The 20,367-nt window shown below is 34.2% G+C and overlaps 1 protein-coding gene across 1 annotated transcript in view; it reads left to right on the top strand.

Moving 5' to 3' along the window:
• Positions 1-1,142: 1,142 nt before the first annotated feature.
• LOC148950177 (methionine synthase-like) overlaps positions 1,143-20,367 on the top strand; it is a 94,725-nt gene continuing 75,500 nt past the window's right edge. The window contains exons 1-8 of the mRNA XM_089092196.1: positions 1,143-1,310; positions 3,605-3,666; positions 4,449-4,648; positions 8,372-8,624; positions 9,935-10,101; positions 14,363-14,558; positions 16,020-16,250; positions 18,146-18,237. Coding sequence (XP_088948322.1) covers positions 3,612-3,666; positions 4,449-4,648; positions 8,372-8,624; positions 9,935-10,101; positions 14,363-14,558; positions 16,020-16,250; positions 18,146-18,237 — 1,194 coding nt within the window. The 5' untranslated portion in view covers positions 1,143-1,310; positions 3,605-3,611. The remainder of the gene's footprint in view (positions 1,311-3,604; positions 3,667-4,448; positions 4,649-8,371; positions 8,625-9,934; positions 10,102-14,362; positions 14,559-16,019; positions 16,251-18,145; positions 18,238-20,367) is intronic.

The following is a 20,367-nucleotide window of genomic DNA, read 5'->3' as shown; positions in this document are numbered from 1 at the left end:
CGTTATCCTACGTCATTTTTTCATCTTTTCTTATTCCTAGCCTTAACGACTTAGTCTTCTTAACACTAGTTTTCAAGCCTGTTCTAGCAACCTGAACACGCAAAACCTCTAAAAGTTCATTCAATTTGCTCACACTTCCATCTAGGGTGTTTAAATCATCAGATTAATCTAAGTTCACGAAAGTTTTACCTCCCCATTTGATTCTGTGTTCTCCTATTGCCTTTCGTGTGCTCCTTAAAACAAAGTCCATGAAAATTATTCATATAAATGTGTATAGAACAGATCCAACCTTAACTCCTGATTTAATACAAAACCAGCTACTAACTTCATTTCCTACCTTTACCGCAGCAGTGTTATTGTCGTACATAGCACTAATCACTTTAATGTATTTGTCTGGTATACCACACACGCATTAGACCTTCGCTAAGACTCTTCTATTAGCTGAATCAAACGCTTGCTCATAATTTATAACACTGACTACCAAAGGCACCTGATGATACATGCACTTCTCAATTATTAACCTAAAAGTGACAATGTGGTTGACACACCCTCTGTCCTTCCTAAAACAGCACTGTTCTTCTCTTAAACTGTCTTCAGCATCTGTAAGTCTAAAAAGCATCATTATACTAAGTAATTTGCTACCTACAGAAACCAGGCCAATGCCTCTAAAATTACCACAGTCACTTTTCTTGTACGGGGGTTCTCCCAAAATCACTAGGTACTTCCCCTTTTTTCAAAAAGTGTATTCATACCCGTCTTCCCTGCACTTTGATTGATTGACTTGCTTCCCATTTGGTCTAAAAAATGCTTTGTATCGGCCTTGAGGTTCCAGACCTTTGTGATGTAATAGAAATGCATTAAGAGGCACAGGGAGTTTACCATCGCCTCTGTAGCACACACCATTTTGATGATGCTGATGAAAAATAATATGGGATTCTTAAGTTACGAGCATCAAACTTTCGTCAGACATGCTGTTTTAAACGTCACTATTTTAACTATTTTTAACGTTTATTTTTAGCGTTTGCTATTTTGAAGTCTGAAAATTCTCTAGCAATGCGCAAGAGTCATCTGTGATATTGATCATCTCTTCTTTGGGTCTGCAGATTATGTCATTGATATATGATATTTCCTATCGTCGAACGTCCAATGTTTGGTTTTAATTTACAATTCCGAAGCCAATGCCTGAATAACTGTTTTAGATAACTAGCTTTAGATTACAAGCTATTACTATACTGCTATTATTCGACGTAGTTCTTTCATTTCACTAGAAGCAATACTTTCTCTGGTTATTTTCCTTCCATAAGTCAAAGGTGATTCCTTCTTTGTATTTAGGCCTAGACATATTATGCAATAGCCCAGACACAATCTTCCGTAAATTTTTACCAAATCATATTATTGACTTACGAATAAAGTGAATATACCACTCGATGTCTTTTTTCATGCTCTTTCCAAATATAATAATCATTTTTGTCAGAAATGAATTTTACCCCCACCCCTATATATCAGTTCAGGGTATATAGGCCTATTTGCACATTAGGGGGGTGGGGGTAAAGTTTAACCTTACCTCCCATTTACATCAGAAATCCTGTTTGGTGCCAACTTCTTGCCACTCTTTGTAAGCATAGCAAGTGCAGAAACAACAAAAATGAGCTAATGGATAGATAGGGAAACAGAAAGATCCTGAAATAGAATTTTTTATTGTTCACTTTGGGATATTTAATTAGTTAGAGTCTGGTTAAGCTCTTTTTTTTTATCATTGATCTGGAAATTAAAGAACTCTGAAAACTTTGGCTGCTTTAAGTAAAATAGCCTAAAGGTAAAATAAAGAAGTAGAGTAGGCAAATCTTAAAATTGCCTCTCATAACATTATGTAAAGGCATGATTGATCCAAAATAAGATTGCAATCCAATTTAAAAAAAGGTAATAAAATTACAATGAGCAAATCCAAAAATAGCTATCTCAGTTAATCCCTTAGAGGTCATGGGTGCTAAAGGGTGAACATGTGTCTTTCCACCCTAGAAAAAATTTCCATTCATTTTTCCAACTCAGGACACAATTAATGCATACAATGGAGAAGAAAATTAAGAATAGCAAAGCTCTCAGGTAGAAAAACAAAAATGTGAGGAGAGGCAACAACAAAGGTGTCTATACTAGTAAGTATGCTTTGTTAAGCACAAATACAATCTTTGAAAAATATAAAAAAATAGGTATTAAAGTAAACCTTCATAGCCTGCTTAGTCTGTCCATGTGAAATTTGTAAGTGCCTGAACTCAAACATAGAAACACATGATTTTGGTTTTGCTTCATTACTAATAACACATGTTGTTAGTGAAGGGGGAAGGGACATAAAATTGATTGCAAAATGCCAATAATAATATTGAAAAGTTAATGATAGAGTATTGTAATTTTACTGTATATAATTTTTGTAACTATGTAGAGTGAGTAAGGATGTATATAGTTTGGGAGTCTGAATTGCTACCAGATTAGAGTACTCAAGATAAGAAAAAGAATATTGAAAGATAGACTTTGTAATTATCTAGTTTATGAGTTGTAGAATTTCTCACAAATTGCTGTATTAAATATGAAAAGCTGACATATTCCTAAGAAATGTAACTTCTAGTATTGACTTGAATAGCATAATTTTCACCTCCAACCATTTCAACAAATTATGCTACTGTTTAGTTGAGCAAAGCTTTACAAAGAATTTAACACTAGTGTGAAATATGACAGATGAAAATTGATTCTAAGATTTACCAATGTGAATAGTGTTCAACATTTAATGTTTGAATATTTGAACATAGTTTAATGATATATTGCATACACTTTTGCACTTCAAGTGATGATAAATTGTACCATAAAAAGTAAAGCCCACTAAGTGTGCTTTTGTCAGAAATGAAAAAAAAAAATACTATTGTTGATTAGGATGAAAGATTTTACATACAGAATTTTTGTGTTTCTACTATTTCTTTTACTGCACAATGAAAGGCAAGACCTAAAAAGTTAAGAATGTCTTACTTATTTATAGCCTATAGCATTGAAAGAGATAGACTGGATGAAATGACTCCAGGAGTAGCCAACTGCAAAAAAAGATGATTTTTTTGCAAAAAAAATTTTTGTTATTTTTATTATATATTGACAAGTCTCTCATCAAAAGTCATGATCTTTAATTTGGTCTAAGACTTATGAACAAATAGCACACAATATTTCTTCATAACTTTTGAAGTAATAAATTATCTTTCTTTTTTTTTGTCTTTTTAAAAGCCAACAGATTTTCAGTGATTGATAAGATTAGTAGCCTATTTATTAAGCTCAAATATGTTCATTCACCGTATTTCACTGGTGTCAAAGAAGACAAATTCAAGCTCTGTTTATCTTATTTCCCAATTCTATGCTTGGCAGCATTAACTGATTGTACATGTTTGGTATAGTGAAAGAATTTTGTTTTCTCTTTCATCAATAGTCTTGATTGGGTTTCCCAGGATGTCATACCCTTATTGGGTGTTTAAGTACTTTAGAAGTAGCATTTCTGATAAATTGCAACTTTAAGAAGTTAAACTTCCTGAAAATTAAGGAAAAAACTTCTAATTGTTGTTTTTGGTTTCAGATTTGTCATGGCGCCCCAATTAAAGAATGAAGAATGTACTGTCAGACACACTGGATGGACAGGTTTGTTATATTTTGTTTACTATTTTACATTCCTTTTGCCTTTAATAATCTGCATTTGAAAATATCAACCTTGTCTTTTATTTACTTAGGGCTCTGCTGTAATTTTATGTCCATGTTTACCAGCTGCTCCAAAAAGTTGACAAAGAGATGTTGAGCCAAATAAAGCAAAACTGATATTGCATAGAAGCTAAAATTCATCTAATAATTAAATTAAAGAATGTCTAATATGCTATATTACTGAGTTAGGATTTCTTCTACCAATTGTCATTGGGGATCAGAATTTTTGAGAGATGTCAAACTGTTGCTTCTATGTAATCACTTAATGATTAAGGAATTCCCTGGTGATACTGTACATTCAAATAAAAAAAATAAAAAAAATACTTGTATGTTCCTCTTAGTCAAACACTCTTCTAAAATAAGAATAGAAAACCAGGTTTATTTACGTAGATAATTATAGAGTTGACAATTTCTTTGCCCCCCCCTCCAGCCCCCAATCGATGCCCCTGAATCCAGAGGTGCAATAATACCTACCTTCTCTCCCAATTGACGTCACTACTGGTCCGATTACTTCTGTATAGTCGCCAAAATAAATATTGAAAAAACATTTGAAATGACTGACATTATTTGTTTTTAATCTTTATGGTTTAGAGCTAGGATATAATAGGTTAAATGTTGAAATAATAAAGAGTCTTTGATCAGGTAAAGCTGAGATAATTTAAAACTAATTGGCTACATCCCTATGTTTGGGAAACTTTTAGTTCAGATTATGTTTTTCTTGAAAGGTAAAGCCAAGAACTTGGAGAATGCACTGTCTGAGCGGATTCTTGTGATTGATGGTGCTATGGGCACAATGATTCAGCAATATAGATTAGAAGAGGCTGATTACAGAGGTGAAGAGTTTAAGGACCATAATAAAAACCTACAAGGCAATAATGATCTTCTGTCTATTACTAAGCCAAAAATAATTGCAGAAATTCACGAAGTAAGTTCTTTTTTATTCATTACATCACAGAAAAGCTATTATTTTGTAGGGTTGGATTGTATTGGTCTAGCCTTTTTTTCTATAATTGGAATGAATTGGATAACATTAGATATAAAAACTTCTAACAACTTCTCCTGTTTTCAGTATTTTTATTTTGTTTTAACTATAGATGAAAGAGGAATGGGGTTCTAAGAAATTATAAACTCTTTTCCGGCTTTGTAGTCATCCAGGACCTATTTGAAGATGATCTAAACTTATCTGTGTACTTCATTAAGCTTGAAGACATTCTAAAATTGCACTTGAGCCATTTCTCATCCAATAGGTTATACAGGATTTATAACAAAAGGTCCAGGACTTGGCCCATGGGAATGGAACTCTGGGTCTATCTGGTGTGAATCGTCTTAAATAGTTACAATAGGATGCCAAGACTTCTTGAGATTCTGATTCCAACCTGATTTTGTTGAGATACCCAATTCAGAGTCAGTCCTGATTGGGTATGCTAAATGATCAATTTATCAGAAGGAGGAGGAGGGTACACAGGTAGGAGGAAAAAGATTCGGAAGCAAGTAGAACAGAGTAGGAGATGTAGGAGCAGGAGAAAGTGAAAACTATCCAATTATCACTGACTGGGGTGGAATTTCGTGTAATTGAAATATTATTGTGAAAATTTAGCCAGGACTGACCTTCCCTTATTTATAAAGGTGCTATTAACATTGTATGAAAATTAACATATTTTGAGTATGAGCCACATCCAAAGTTCAAGTGATGGGTACATTCCTATTATGCATAGAAATGTAAGATGCAATTTTATTTTATTAAAATAAAAAAAAAATATTCATGGTGGAATTATTTTAAGAATCAGAAATTTTTATCAATTCTGATGTACATTATTTGAGAATCATGACTCCCCATTCCGATTAATTGTCTCTTCACCAGTTTTAAGTTCAGGGGGCAAGATATTAGAACAAACTTTCTAGGCTATGTCTAGTGTCTCTTACGTTGAATCTTTCTTGGTTTCAGACTGTTTGCCGAAACATATCTTGTTTAAAATCTCTTTACTTTTGGTGCGTAAACCAGGTTGTAGGATTCCTAGAGACCCATTTGAGAAATGCTGCCAAACGTTGTGCGACCTCATTTCATTTTTGTTTTGTTTTGTTTTTGAAAACTCATGCTATAAGACTTGTAAGACTTACTTACATGCTTACTTGTCGCGGGAATTAGGCGTTTCCACCTTGCCCGGTATCAAGGATCTTTGAGACCTGTTTGAACCACGTAGTGTGGTCTTCTGTCAGCTGCTTTGCAAATGGGAGCCATTGAGTTGTCCATCTGTGACCAAACTTTCTGAACCCCCCTCCAATAGGTTCAAGGTCTGATCTAACCAACTTCCATCAGATTTCCGCTGTCCTCCTTGGCGTCTCTTCCATGAGCCAAGTGGCTCAGCTAGAAGGATTGGGCGAGTCGAGTACTCTGTTGGCCTCCGTAAGACATGGCCCAACCATTTCAGTCGACGCTCCTTGATCATGATGGCAACGCATCTCTTGATACCACAGATTCGCCGCATATCCACGTTTGATATGCGATCATTCAGATCGCATTCAGATTTAACCTGAGGATGCTACGCAGACATGTATGCTCAAACACCTTCAGTGCATATTCATGTAGTCGCTTCACTGACCATGTTTTGCATCCATAATGAACGATTGTTCGAACGAAAGCCAGGTAAACTCGAACTTTAGTTCTTATACACTAATTTCACGCCGGTTCCACAATGGTTTTTTGAGGGAAGCAAAAACCGCACGTGCTTTCTGCAATCGCTGTTGAATATCGGCGTCTGAAGATCCATCAGTACAAATCTGGGACCAAGGCATGTGAAGCTCTTGACCTGACCCAACTGTACTTGATTTACAGTTAACGAATTAGGATCAGTGTGATTTATTTTCATAAGTTTTGTCTTCCCTGTACTGACTTAAGCCAATGCGATCTGCCCAAGTAACAACCTCATCGAGCATAGTTTGAGCTTTCTCTGGGTTTGAGAGGATTGCGATATCATCAGCGCATTCAAGGCATCCAAGTAAAAGGTTCTGTCCAATCTGAACTCCTGGATGAGAAGATGGTGTATTTTCAAGCACCCAATCAATACAGTAGTTAAACGGAGTCGGAGACAGGACGCAGCATTTTTTTTTACTCCAAACTCAACCAGAAATTCTTCAGTTTCTTCTCCATAAACTCGAACTCGGCTCACTGACCCCTTGTAGTATGCTTTAAGCAGTTCTACAAATCTCAGTGGCATTCCGTCATTTTCTAGAATTTTCCAAAGTTTTTGGCGAGTGGTCGAGTCGAAAGCGGAAACGAAGTCCAGAAACATCCGAGTCAGGGAAAAATTATACCTTTCAAGCTGCTGGATAATGAGGCGGAGGGCAAAAATATTATCAGTGCAGCCTCTACCAGGATGGAAACTCTACCAGCCTCTACCAGGACGAGTTCTTCTCTCCCTTGCCTCCTTGAAGCGGTTAAGGGGGATAATCCCAAAATTTTGTGCTGCAATGTCAATTAGACTTATTCCCCGGTAATTTTTGCACTCTGTTCTTTAGTCCACTGTCTCACATTCTCTTTTTATTGTTATGATAAGGATAATACAATACGAATACTTTGATTCTACATTTTTGTATATGATTATTTTGTCATCTACAATTACGATTAATATTGCCAATGCTCCCTTGAAAAAAGGAGGATTGGCATAGTGCAAACAGGCCAGAGCGTGTCTAGAATTTTTGTTCGAGGAGGGGGGATACAGAAAAACTTCAAAAAAACATATTGTTTATATACATGCATTTTTGCTGCGTTTTTACGAGTCAGACAAAAATTTCGTGGGAGGTAGGTTCAAGCCCGGTAATCTCCCTCTGGATACGGCTTTGTAAACAGGGATTGTTATTTTCAGGAAACCCGGGGGAAATTCGAACTTCAACATTGTACTCACTTAGAAGCACAAAGCCCAAAATTACTTGCTGAGTTAGGTTCATAAATTTTAATTAAAATTTAACCACCATATCAAAATAATTCATTTTTTTCCATTGTTTGTAAAGGGGAATAAATTCCTGACATTCTGGTGTAAATAGGTCAATGACGTGAAAGATGACTTGTCATTAGCTTGAGTATTTATAGTAACATAAATTATGTATAGATGAACGTTCTGAAATGTTTGGCTTAACTCATTCTGCCAACTGAGATAACCAGCTTAAATTTATTCTAGATAATTACCCTAATAGAAATAGAAAAGGTACAGAGTTTAGTGAATGTATCAGATTTAGGCTTTTTTTTAATGTACCGAGTACAGAAGCAGCCAAAGTGAGCCATATCTGTGCACTCGCAAAGGCTCTGGCAGCACTGAGAGATGCTATTCCGACCTTTTTCCTACCATATATATTCCTACATATATAAGTTAGGTTAGATTATGTTAGTTTAGATTAGGTTAAGTTAAAATTGGCTATAAATATCAGGAATGGGTTAAAAACCTAACCAAACCTGTAATCATCAAACTTTGCATTAAACTGACACAGTTGACTTGCAATGCTTACGAATTCCAAGGAGAAAAAAAAATGTTATTTCGGAGCCCTTTGTAGGGTAGCTAACCCCGGAGTGGGGTTTTAAAGTTAACTTTACGTTTATTCACATTCATATTTGATATTATTATCGAACTTAAATATATGCATTTTTCTTTTATAGAAATACTTGGAGGGTGGTGCAGATATTATCGAAACAAATACATTTTCAGCTACGTGGGTAGCTCAATCTGACTATGGCTTAGAAAGCCTCGCATACCGCTTGAATTATGATTCTGCGAAAATAGCAAAGAAAGTTGCGGACGATTTTGAGAAAAGGACTGGGAAGACAAAATGGGTTGCAGGAGCCTTAGGACCAACCAATAGAACCCTCTCAATCTCGCCATCTGTTGAACGCCCGGATTTTAGGAATATAAGTAAGTACTTTTTAGTCTGAAAAACTGAACCTAAGCTCTAAAGTACAAGTAATCTCTGACAATTATACCTACACATATGGGAACGGTTATTGCTCGCTAAGATTTATTCAGAGAACGGCCTTGCCTTTTGAATAATATTCTGACCCTAGCTTCCCCGCCCATCGTATGACTCAGACCTATTTGTGTCTATTTTTAACGCTATCAAAATCCTATTCATTATGTCAATCTTTGAATCTTAACAAAAATTATGTTCAGGGCTATTATGGTGTAATTGACAATAGATTACATCAAATCTCGCCATAAGCACACACCTGCTATATTTCTTTGACTTCCAAGTAGTTGGCCAGTGTTTATTTCTTACGTTGAGAGTCATTTTAGTTCATGCTAAGCATCGTTAACTAAATCTAGAATCATAATCAGTAGCTAACATTAAGCAGCCTTATGAATTTTGTTGCTAAATGTTATACTCGCTTGATGCATGATTTTGAAAGTTAATAACATTTTTATTTATAAGCCAGTGTGACTAACTTTTGGTATATCTTTCTGCCTAGCTCTGTGCAAGTTATACCATTCCATCAAAACTCTACTGTAGAAAAAAGGGAGGTATCATGCCTTAAAAAAAATCTTCTTCCAGAAAGCTTTAGCCTACTTTTAGCCACATAGGTGTCTATATGTCCAACATGTGGGGAGGGGGGGTATCCAGAGTTTGTTTCTTGGAAAGGTGGCGTGAAAATTGTGAATTTATGCTACAGCTTTTGATTTGTTTTTTTTCCTGGATTTATCCTACCAGCTTTTTTTTGCTTATTACGGGTAAAAAAAATGAGATTAAGGATGCAGCCAATATTTCTACCAATTCAAACTTTCGAAACATTCAATTTTTCAGCATTAAAAAATAACGGCTCCAAATTTTATTATATCGTCATTAAAACTGTTGAGCTAGTGTAAGACTTATTTCGAACGAGTTTCAAGTCCAGATTTGCTAACTCCAGAATTCTGCTGCATCTTCATTTACGCACCATTTTGAGAAATTAATATTTAAAATGTTTTATAACATGTTTTTCTATCATAGATCACACAGTCCAGGCTGTTAATGTCTCAAAGAGGCCAGTTTTAGGTCCACATGTCGTTTTTTTTCAATGGGTTGGAGCTCTTGCGAGGAATATCTCCTTTTCGATACCGCCAACTTACGAAAACATTTAGGGGGGGGGGGGCGGGGTAAAAAACATAAGGTGGCACCTGCCCCCCTTTATGCTAGTGTTCTTACTATCAACATTAATATGGGCCTTTTACAATTTGTTCTTTTTTTCTAGCATTTGATGAGCTGGTTTCTGCCTACAGAGAACAAACGAAGGGGCTTTTAGATGGAGGAGTTGATTTGCTATTGGTAGAAACCATTTTTGATACAGCCAATGCTAAAGCTGCTCTGTTTGCTATACAAAGTCTTTTTGAAGGGGAATACCAACCAGTTCCTTTATTCGTAAGTCTGTAAATATATTTGAACGTCTTGACCCATTGTTTCAAAATTGGTGGCACCCAGTCAGTATTGATTAGTCTAGGCTGATGGTTACTCTGAGATAAGATGAGATATACATTTATTAAAAAAGAAAACACACACTATTCGCCTTTCGCCTGCCAAGAAAGGCAATAAGCTTGAAAGGGCAAGCGAATATATTGTGATGAAGGAATATTTTACTATTTTTCTTCAAATTAAAATAATCCGTGCTGTTAAAGAAAAGGAATTGCAAAGGGGTCCAGAGTGCTGAAAGGCTTTTCTTCCTATTATTTTTTTTTCTTATTATTGTTTTTTTTTATTATGTTTTCCACTTTTTGAATCGAATTAGATTGAATCTATTTTTGGTCTGTTGTAAACGCAATAACAAACGGAGTATAAACGAAGAAAAAGAAATGAAAAAGACGGAAAATGAAAAATAAGAGATTTTTTAAGTTCGGGTCATTTAATCTCTTTCATTTCATGATTCAGTTCGGGTCATTTCATCATTTAATCTCTTTTAGAGATTTTGTAAGTTCGGTGCAAGAATAGGTTTGGAAATTAATGTCAGGAAGACTAAGTCGCTAAGACTAGGAATAAGTGAAGGTGAAGAGGTGATTTTGGAGAAGATCGATCAAGTAGACAGCTTCACTTACCTAATTAGTATTATTAGTAAAGACTGTGGGTGCAGTGAAGATGTTAAAAGTAGAATAACAAAGGTCCAGAGGGTTTTTTTCATTGTGTAAAAAAGTTTGGAAGAATAGGAAGATGAGTCCGCGAATCTAGGATTAACTAAAATGATGACAATGGTCAAGTACAGATATGAAGCGGTGGGTGCTCCGAAAAACAGAGGAGGATTTGTTAGATGTTTTCCATAAAAACCTACCGGTTGTTTTGGGTACCCGACTAACTGACCGTATCTCAAACAGTAGGCTGTACGAAAAATTTGGTTCAATCCTGAGAAAGGATGAGATGGCTTGGACACGTTCTATGGATGATGAATGACAGATTGCCAAAGATTGTTCTTGTTGGCCAACTGCCTAGGGCCAAACGAAAAGTTGGCCGTCCAGAATAGGTCGAGAGGATGTCATAAGGAAAGATTTAGGGGAAACGGGATTTTCTTGAGAGGGTGTAAAGAGGGAGGCTTTGAAGAGATTGGAATGGAGGAAGAACATGCATAGCTGTGTTGGCCTCAGGCAGCTTAGTGTTGCAGTGAGGTAGCAGTAGTTTTAGAATTAATGAATGTCCTTTAAAAAAATATTTGCCGCAATTTTGCCCCAATTTTCCTTACATGATTTATTTTATTTGATATAATGTTTTAGAGGTAATTACTGCAAAAAAAAAAAAGATATGAGAGAGAGAGAGATATATGTTCTCTCTCTCTGTATTAGCGCGTCTGTAGTTGGCATTTTAACTGAAGTACATATCTCATACGGTCGTGTGTTCTACTGTATACTGGTGGTAAGATTATAAATAATTTCTGCAATACTTAAAACCCCCTCTTTTCCAAATCGTTAAATCAGCTCTAGGATTAGTGAGTTTCTGTTTCTGAAGTAAGCTTGATCCAAATCGCATTGTCTAGACCTTTTACGAGATTTTCAACGTAATTTTATAGGAGAAAAAGCTATATGCAAAGGGAGACATAACTAGAATATTAATAAAACACCTTTGTGTTTTAACATTATTCTTAGTTTTTGCTAGTTTTTAGACCTTGCAGTTGTAAAAGCTATGAACGTTAGAAAATTGAACATAATGCATAATTATGGGCTGTATTTAGGAAAAGAAAAACAGGAATAAATCAAAATACCCACGGCAAAAACCAATAAAAAAAACATATCAACAGAATGAATTAATTTTACTGGTAGGAAACGTCGATGGCTTTCTCCTTGGACGTACTAACAAAACCACTAGTTGATTGTCTGATGTTTGGAATAAAATCAGATCAATATCTTTAAAAATCCTCCATAAATTCAGTTGATTGCAACCCCTTTCATGTTCCTATTAATATCTGAATTAAAAAAGACGTTTTTTTTGTTGTAAAACCTTAATTTGTTCTTACTAGGGACTGAAGATAGAAGGTAAATATGGTCCGAAGTATCTATAAACATCTTTCTTTTTTTTTTGTTACTGGTTTATTTTGTTTTAATCTGAACCATAACACAACTTTATTCGAGACTGTGATCCTTTTTTATTATTAACTTTCTAACTTTAAAATATTCAATAACTTCTATTTAAGCTTAAATGAAGTAAAAATTGCCTGAAATTAAATGACACCCATGCCGACGGTTTGGGTTATAATTGTCTCCAACGGCCTATAGCTTTAGCTCCTTCTCTGCACCATTCGATCTCTTTGCTTAATTTTCCTGAAAGTAGACATTTCCTTACTTACGACTTTTCCGCACCACGTCCTAGAACCTTTCCCATAACTTTTGAGGATGGCAGTACTCTTGGCACAGCCGGTAGAACTGAGTCCAATCTCCGTTCAAACATGATTGACCTTTTTGAAAGATTTACTCTGTGTTTTGATGTTAATTATCTTGCCTTAAATTTTGGAAAGTCGGGTTTTCTTATTTCAGTTTAAAGGGCTTGTTCTGGTTTAAATGAAATACATGTATCCAGGGGCTCCCTTAATAGGCCTAAGGATCGTTGCGTTCGATTCCTAGGCATCTTGCTTGATGAAAATCTCTCCTTCAAGCCTCATATTGACCTTATTAAAATGAAAGTCTCCAGAAGCCTGCATCCTTAAAAAATTGAAACACATTTTTACATGGTCAGTTCTTACACTCCTATTCTACAGTCTTTTTCATCCTTATGTTTCACACTGTTCTATTATTTGAAGGTCAACTTCTCCCTCATCACTTAAGTCACTTTCAAAATTATATGATAAAGCAAGGAGTCTTATACAGAATACTAAGATTTCCGTATTTAAACCCTTGCTTGACTTGAGATCTCTCTATTTTCTGTCTTGTGCTTCTTTAAATTTTTTTGAGGTTACATGGCCAGCTTCCTGCTGCCCTATGTAATAATATATTTTTTAATTTCTGGGCAATCGACTTATTATTTCTACAATTTCAATAATATATAGATACCTTATACTCCGTCAATACGGTCTGACTTTAACCCTCCGATAGCTTGCAGTATGATCTGGAACGCTCTTCCGGAGTCTACACGGTGCTGCCACTCATTTGGTATCTTCAAAAAGTATGTCAGAGATTTTCTTGCAAATAATAAATTTTTTTCCCGGTTCTCCGATGAGTTGATGTCTCCGGATTGGTTCTGCACTTTTTTTGCGTGGGTGGAATCATGTATTACTCCCTTACCTAGCTTGGATTTTTTTTTTTTTGGGGTGGGGGGGGGTATTGTTTGGTTTAGTGATGTGAGTTTATTATTTAAAGATGTTTGATGAATGTATGAGTTTAATTTTTTTTAGTTTTGTTTCTCCCCTGTTTTTCCCTGGCCATAGAGCCTTACGGGGGAGACTCTGTTGAAGTTGTTTTTGCGTGTAATTTACGGTTGATCTTGGTATTCAGTGATATGTTTCTTGTTTATTTTCAATAAATTCAAATTCATTTCAAAATTAAATTCAATTAACTTTAAGTTTTTAATTTTTGTAATGGTTTTTACTTTATTTAGACTCAGATGCAAGCAATAGCTGTTAAATTCTAAATTACACCCATGCCAGGAGAGGTGGGCATTTGTATTATGATTGCCTCAAATCCCCTGCGCGTTTTGTTCCTTCCCTGCTATATTCGATCTTTTCATTTTAATTTTCTTGAAAGTAGACATTATCTTGTTTAATTTATTTTTCACACGACCCTGTGAAACCATTCTCAGTAGCATAACTTAAAACTTAACCTTAAGCATAATATTATGGGACAAATTTGTTCAGTAACATAAGACTCGAGCTCTTGCGCTACGTAAATTTATGTTACGTTTCGGGAAAGTCAACATAATAGCAACAGAGTGAGGTGACTCGATGACAAGCTAATATAGTTTCCCTAGAAAGCCTTTTGCGTAGGCGGTGAAGAGTTTGAATCTCCATCTCTGTTCCAGATTTTTAATTTTTCAACAGTTTACTTATTATGATTGTGATGATTTTTGGCGTTAATTATGATGGCTATCAAATTTTACGTTAGCTTAGTGGGAAAGGACTTTTGTAAGTGTAAAAGGTTAAACGTAAAGTAACTTAACTACTTAGCACATAAAATAACGTACGTATCGTGAAAGCCGCTTTATTCTTTTTAAATAGATTTCTGGAACAATTGTTGACAGAAGTGGTCGAACCCTTTCTGGACAAACTGGTGAAGCCTTTGTAGTAAGTGTTAGTCATGCAAATCCGATGTGCATTGGGCTAAATTGTGCTCTTGGGGCTGTTGAAATGAGACCGTTCATTGAAGCCATTGGGAAAGCAACAACTGCGAAAGTAATCTGTTATCCCAATGCTGGTAAGTGCGTTTAAATTATTTTCTTTTTTTTTATCAAACCAAAAAGAAAGTCTCTTTCTAATAAATGAGCATTAGCTTGTTAAATCTGGGAAAAATTTAGTTTGTGCGTGAAAAGCCTATTATAGGAACTGCTTTGAACAGCTCCTAGGCTAGGCTAGGTTTAATGCAGTTTGTCTTGAAAATTGTAAACAGACCAAGTATCAGAATACATTACTAATGTAGTTCATCTACCCAAAAAACTTTTTTAGAATATACAGCCCAGGTATGGGAAACCCATGTTGCCAAAAATATACTGCCTACCCTAGAAGATTCTCATGGCACGATACACTGTAAAATTAGTATTTCAACCAAGTTGCCAGGAAAGCTGCAAGTTTTTGTTTTTTATTTATGTACAATTTATTTTCATTTTTTTCTTTATTTTGGTGATAAATAGCTTTGGCAATATCATTGCGTTTTGTTTTACTAAATTCTATGTAAATGATAAAAATTTCAAGCTCTTCACGGGGTTCAAATATTATGTGTTTCAGGTTTCTAGACACTGACTTTAAGATTTGCTGAAAACTTCTAGTACATTCTTCCTTCTAAACTAGGCCTAGCTTTATCAATGTGTTCAGCATACTGAGGTTCACGCCTGAACTTCATTTTAGTGTCTCTGCTTTGTTTTGACTTTGTGTTTATTTTTTATTGAAGCTTCAGCTACTTTCTAACCGAATAGGTTAAAAAGCTAATAAAATATATACAGAGGATATTTACCATAAGAAACATGATGGTTTGGTTTTAAAATCTGTATATCTCCTACTCATCACAAGCAACAATTATATAATGTACAAAAAAAATTCAAAACAATTAGTCATTGTTAGAGCAAAGAAAAAATATGTTAGATAACGACTTTTATGAATTATATTTCTATCTTGTACCACCCCCTCCATCCCTGTTTCTCCTATTAAATATAGTTGGTAATAGTCTAGTAGAAATCTTCGGCCTTTATGGATTGCCACACATTTTTTTCTTCATATTGTTTTTTTTAAGTTTTATGTATACCGAGTTTATGTAAGTAACGGTATAAAAACCAAACCTGCCATTTTGGAATACTTATAAGAAAGCAGGTAGGTTCAAAACGTTTTTTTTTTCACCTCTGTTGTGTTAGAACCTTTAATTATTTCTTTTGGCTGCCTTAAATTTATTTTGCTACCTGTAAATATGAATATTTTTTAATAACTCTATGACATATGACTAACAAGTTTTTCATTTGAATGTACGTTTTAAGCATTCATAGATTGACTATCATAGGCTCCCACGCAAGGTAGGGGTAGCAGGGCTTTTACGCTTTGTTCTCCCTACTGTATTATTTTTATGTAATTTATCCTTTTTTGGCTATTTTGATGGATTTGCATTCCATGTGAACCCCCTGTGCACTCAAACGAATTTTTAATTTACTGTCTATGATGCTTTTTCTTGCAGGCCTTCCCAATACATTTGGAGGGTACGATGAAACACCAGAGATAACCGGCGAAAATTTACGTGGTTTTGCTGAAGATTGTCTTGTAAATGTTGTCGGTGGGTGTTGTGGGACAACACCAGATCATATTAGACAAATAGCCCATGTCGTAAGTCAGTACAGACCGCGTGTACCCCCCGAAAGCCCTTTTGGAGATGCCACACTTCTGTCAGGATTGGAACCGTTTAGGATAGGTGAGTTAAGTTTGAAAATGACAAACTTAAATCTATTATATTATCGTTGTAACTAAAGTCTATCTATTATATTATAGAAAACTAAATTTTATTTATATTATAGTAGGCATTCCGTAAAAATCTTAAAATTCTATTTCATTTTTATTATGTCGCAAAAAAAGGCAGAAAATATAACCATTTTGTTAATTGATTCAAAATTTGAGTTTATCGGTGAAATATTGCTATTAAATTTATTTACCATTTGGCTTAATCTGAAATAACAAGAGGTATTTTGATTTGGTTTAGCTAGTGTTCAAGTTACTCAAAGTTTAGATTAATTTTTTTGTCTTTAATTGTGTTACTTTCGCTCATTCTTAAAAATTTTCTTATATACTGATATACAATTTTTAAACTTTACATTTGATTTTACTTACGTTCATAGGAAGGTTAAATGCCTTTTTTTAGTCTTATGGATATTTTGGATCTATTTCTGCGGTTATATTAACAGAAAATCGCATTGTTTCCATTAAATTTCTAGTGAAATAAGAAATGGTGAAACTAGTTTTAACTTACTGGCTGCTTAATTTTCGATAATTATGTCAAAGAATATTCAGCAACGGGTGTAATAGTTAGTAATTTATTGGTAGAATGATAATTATATGTTCTTTTTTTTCTGTTGGATACATGCTTTGATTCTTTATCTCCATTTCTAGTCATTCTTTATTTCCGTATTGGTGCTTTTCCTGAAAGGGTTTTTGGGTTTTGGCAAGTTTATTTTTTCACAGTGGCTAGCCTAAGTATTCTAGTCTGTATGTATTTTGTAGCTTCAAAACTAAAAAAAGCTAGCTGTAGATACGATTTTAATATTTAGATAGAAAAAGGTCAAATGTGAAATTGCATTTTGATAGGTTTTATTAAGCCTAATGATTTTTTATAACGACTTGCCTAGTGTTATTTTCACATAAATAGCGACGAAGACCACACTGCCTTTCCATCAAAATTTCCCTGTTGTTCTACTTATTGCTTATTTTTACAGGACAGTAGTATATATATATATATATATATATATATATATATATATATATATATATATATATATATATATATATATATATATATATATATATATATATATATATATTTATATATATATATATATATATATATATATATATATATATATATATATATATATATATATATATATATATATATATATATATATATATATATATATATATATATATATATATATATATATATATATATATATATATATATATATATATATATATATATATATATATATATATATATATATATATATATATATATATATATATATATATATATTTTCGTAGAATAAAAATATCTTTCATTATGAGAGGAAAACTTGGTGCTATTTATCTTATTATGTTACGATATCTCAGTATAGATTTTTTTTCTGACTTTGTTTGTGTCCTATAATAGAACAGCTAAGGCGCCAAAAACTAACCTGTTTCTGTACAAATTAGAGTAGAAATGATGTTCAGTCATTTAAATACGAAAATATTAACAATGAAAATTAACTATGCGAGATTTGCATTTTATAATTTTAAAAACCTTTTTATAATCTCTAATAAACCAAGAAAAAAATGTGAAGTAGTTATTGATAATATAGTAGAAATATACTTTAAATCAATCCATCGTGAACGTTCCCTAGCTTGTTATTGTGAATCGAATATTGCAATATGTATCATCCCTATAATGACATTAGGCAGAAAATTGTGGAAAATGTTGTCAAATCCTTTGTTTCAGCGTTTTCAAATATATCTCTTAATCAACAATTTCTTATATATTTCTCTAAATTCACTTTTAAATTCTCTTTTTTCAGGTTGTGATTTCTCTTTAATTATGTTTTTATACATTTTTTTTAGATAAAACTAGTCGATTTGTCAACATTGGTGAGAGGTGTAATGTTGCTGGCTCCCGACTATTTGCTCGTTTGATAAAAGAAGGCAATTATGAGGTAAATTGATTTAATTTTCTTATTTCATGTTTGACCAAAACTGATTTAAGCGTTACTTATTACAGTATATGTATGTATACTAGCTGTCTCAAAAGTAAATCCTAATGTACCTGGTTCTTTTGTAACTACTTACTCCAATTTTAAGTTTACACGAATAATGCTTAAACAAGATAGAGGATAATCTAGTATAATCCATAGGCCACCGAAGGCTCTAGAGACTCGTGTAAGTAAGACTAGAAATCTGTATCATGGTATACTGTTTGTATGAAAGAATTCACTTAAGATAGTCCCATAGTCTTAATCAAATATTTGATGCTTGGATATGCAAGGGTTAACTATCCTGGCAGCAAAAACTAGAGCACAACAGTCTTGGCCAGTAGGGGACTTTGAGTATAACCTATCACTCCTTTATTTTGGCTTTTCATTATAAAGTTTAATCTTCTGGTAAACACAACTCTTTCCTCTTGACTGTTATCTTGAGCACTTCTAAATTTTTTCTTCTAATTTTTTTTCTTCTAAGAAAAAAAAACTTCTAATTTTTTCAGAAAAAAAAGATCATCTTGCAACACTGCTTATTTTTATCATAAAGGTTAAAATATTAAGAAAAGATCATTTTCTGTGCTTCCATGCTTTCTTTCAGTATTATTGTCAAGTAGTTGTGACGGGGACAGTCATTTAGACGTCAGTTCTGCTTCAAAGTTTTTTCGGTAAGATGTTCCTGGAAACCGAAATTCCTGAATTAAGGGAAGTGCTTTTTAGTATACGTAACTAAACGGAAAGAAAACAGAAATCTCTTCATAAGCACGTTGAGGTCTCAGGTGAATATCAGAATTGTAGCAAAATTCATGTATATATGTCGTGTAATATCGCAGTGGATTGATCTCTGCTTGACAATATGGGCTTCGATCCTAATAGCCGTAGGACTCATCATCAAGCTTACTAAGTATGTCTCCTAAAAAGACCTCGTATAATAGTCAAATTTGCAATGGTTAAGACTAAAAAAACAATAAGATTTTGCCTAAATATGCAGATGGATGTAACATCCTTAATTGTTCTAGAGTTTGATTTCAGACTCAACTAATCAAAAAGAATTGCTAGTCCTTGAAAAATTTAATGAGGCAATATAGTTGGAGAGAGAACGATTGGATATACATAAGCAAAAAAATTGACAGATAAAAATGTTGAAATTATCTAACTGAAATTTTCTAATAAATTATCTGAAATTATCTAAGAGAGAAGCTGCTTTTGCGCCACTCTAGTTTAGCTTGTTTGTGTGGAGTTCTCAACTGTTTTTGATGGTGCATTCTTTCAAAGAATTGGCCTCCCTAGCTTTGCTAAGTGCAATCTTAATGACTTTTACCTATCAAAAAGAATGTTTAAAAAGACTTCATTCATTTTCAACTGACTACAGCGCCATCTAATTTTGATTCTTATAGATGTTGCTGCTAAACTCTAGTTTAGCTTGTTTGTGTGGAGTTCTCAACTGTTTTTGATGGTGCATTCTTTCAAGGAATTGGCCTCCCTATATTTGTAATCATAATGACTTTTACCTATCAAAAAGAATGTTTAAGAAGACTTAATTCATTTCATCTGACTACAACGCCATTTACATTTGTCAGTCTGTGGCTTTTTGGATTACTCAAACGGCCACCAGAGGACTCCCTGCTTAAAAAAAGCGTAGACGGTGTGGAAAGAGAGGCGGGTGGCGAGGCAGACAGACGGCCATACCCGTTCATGTTTCTGAGGAACGTCGTTCTGACCGGAGGACGGCTGTATGTGAACCCAAGGACTCTTGTGAAAATAAGATGTTTGCAAAGGTACGAAATTCCTCCCACTCTTTCTCCATCACAGCTGCAGCCGATCTTACCGTGTTCCTCTGATGAACTTCTCCCGCTGTTACGTCCTGAACAGTTATCAGCTGAGGCAAAGTTTCCGAATTTCATTCTGTGTAATGCCCGATCCTTAACAAATAAAGTTGACGAGATGGAGATACTGCTGAGAGAAGTGAGTGTTCCTATTGCTGCAGTTACCAAATGCTGGGATATCACTGATGAAATGGGTAGAATAAAAGGCTACACTAGCTATTTCAACACTCGCCGTGATAGAGGTTTGAGTAGAAAAGGTGGTGGC

The sequence above is a fragment of the Artemia sp. Qi Xiang Cuo genome, chromosome 7 (genome assembly GCF_049724085.1).
Source record: "Artemia sp. Qi Xiang Cuo chromosome 7, ASM4972408v1, whole genome shotgun sequence".
Taxonomy (NCBI): Eukaryota; Metazoa; Arthropoda; class Branchiopoda; order Anostraca; family Artemiidae; genus Artemia; species Artemia sp. Qi Xiang Cuo.
The sequence above is the reverse complement of the archived record's forward strand: the minus strand, read 5'-3'. Positions and strand labels throughout refer to the sequence as shown.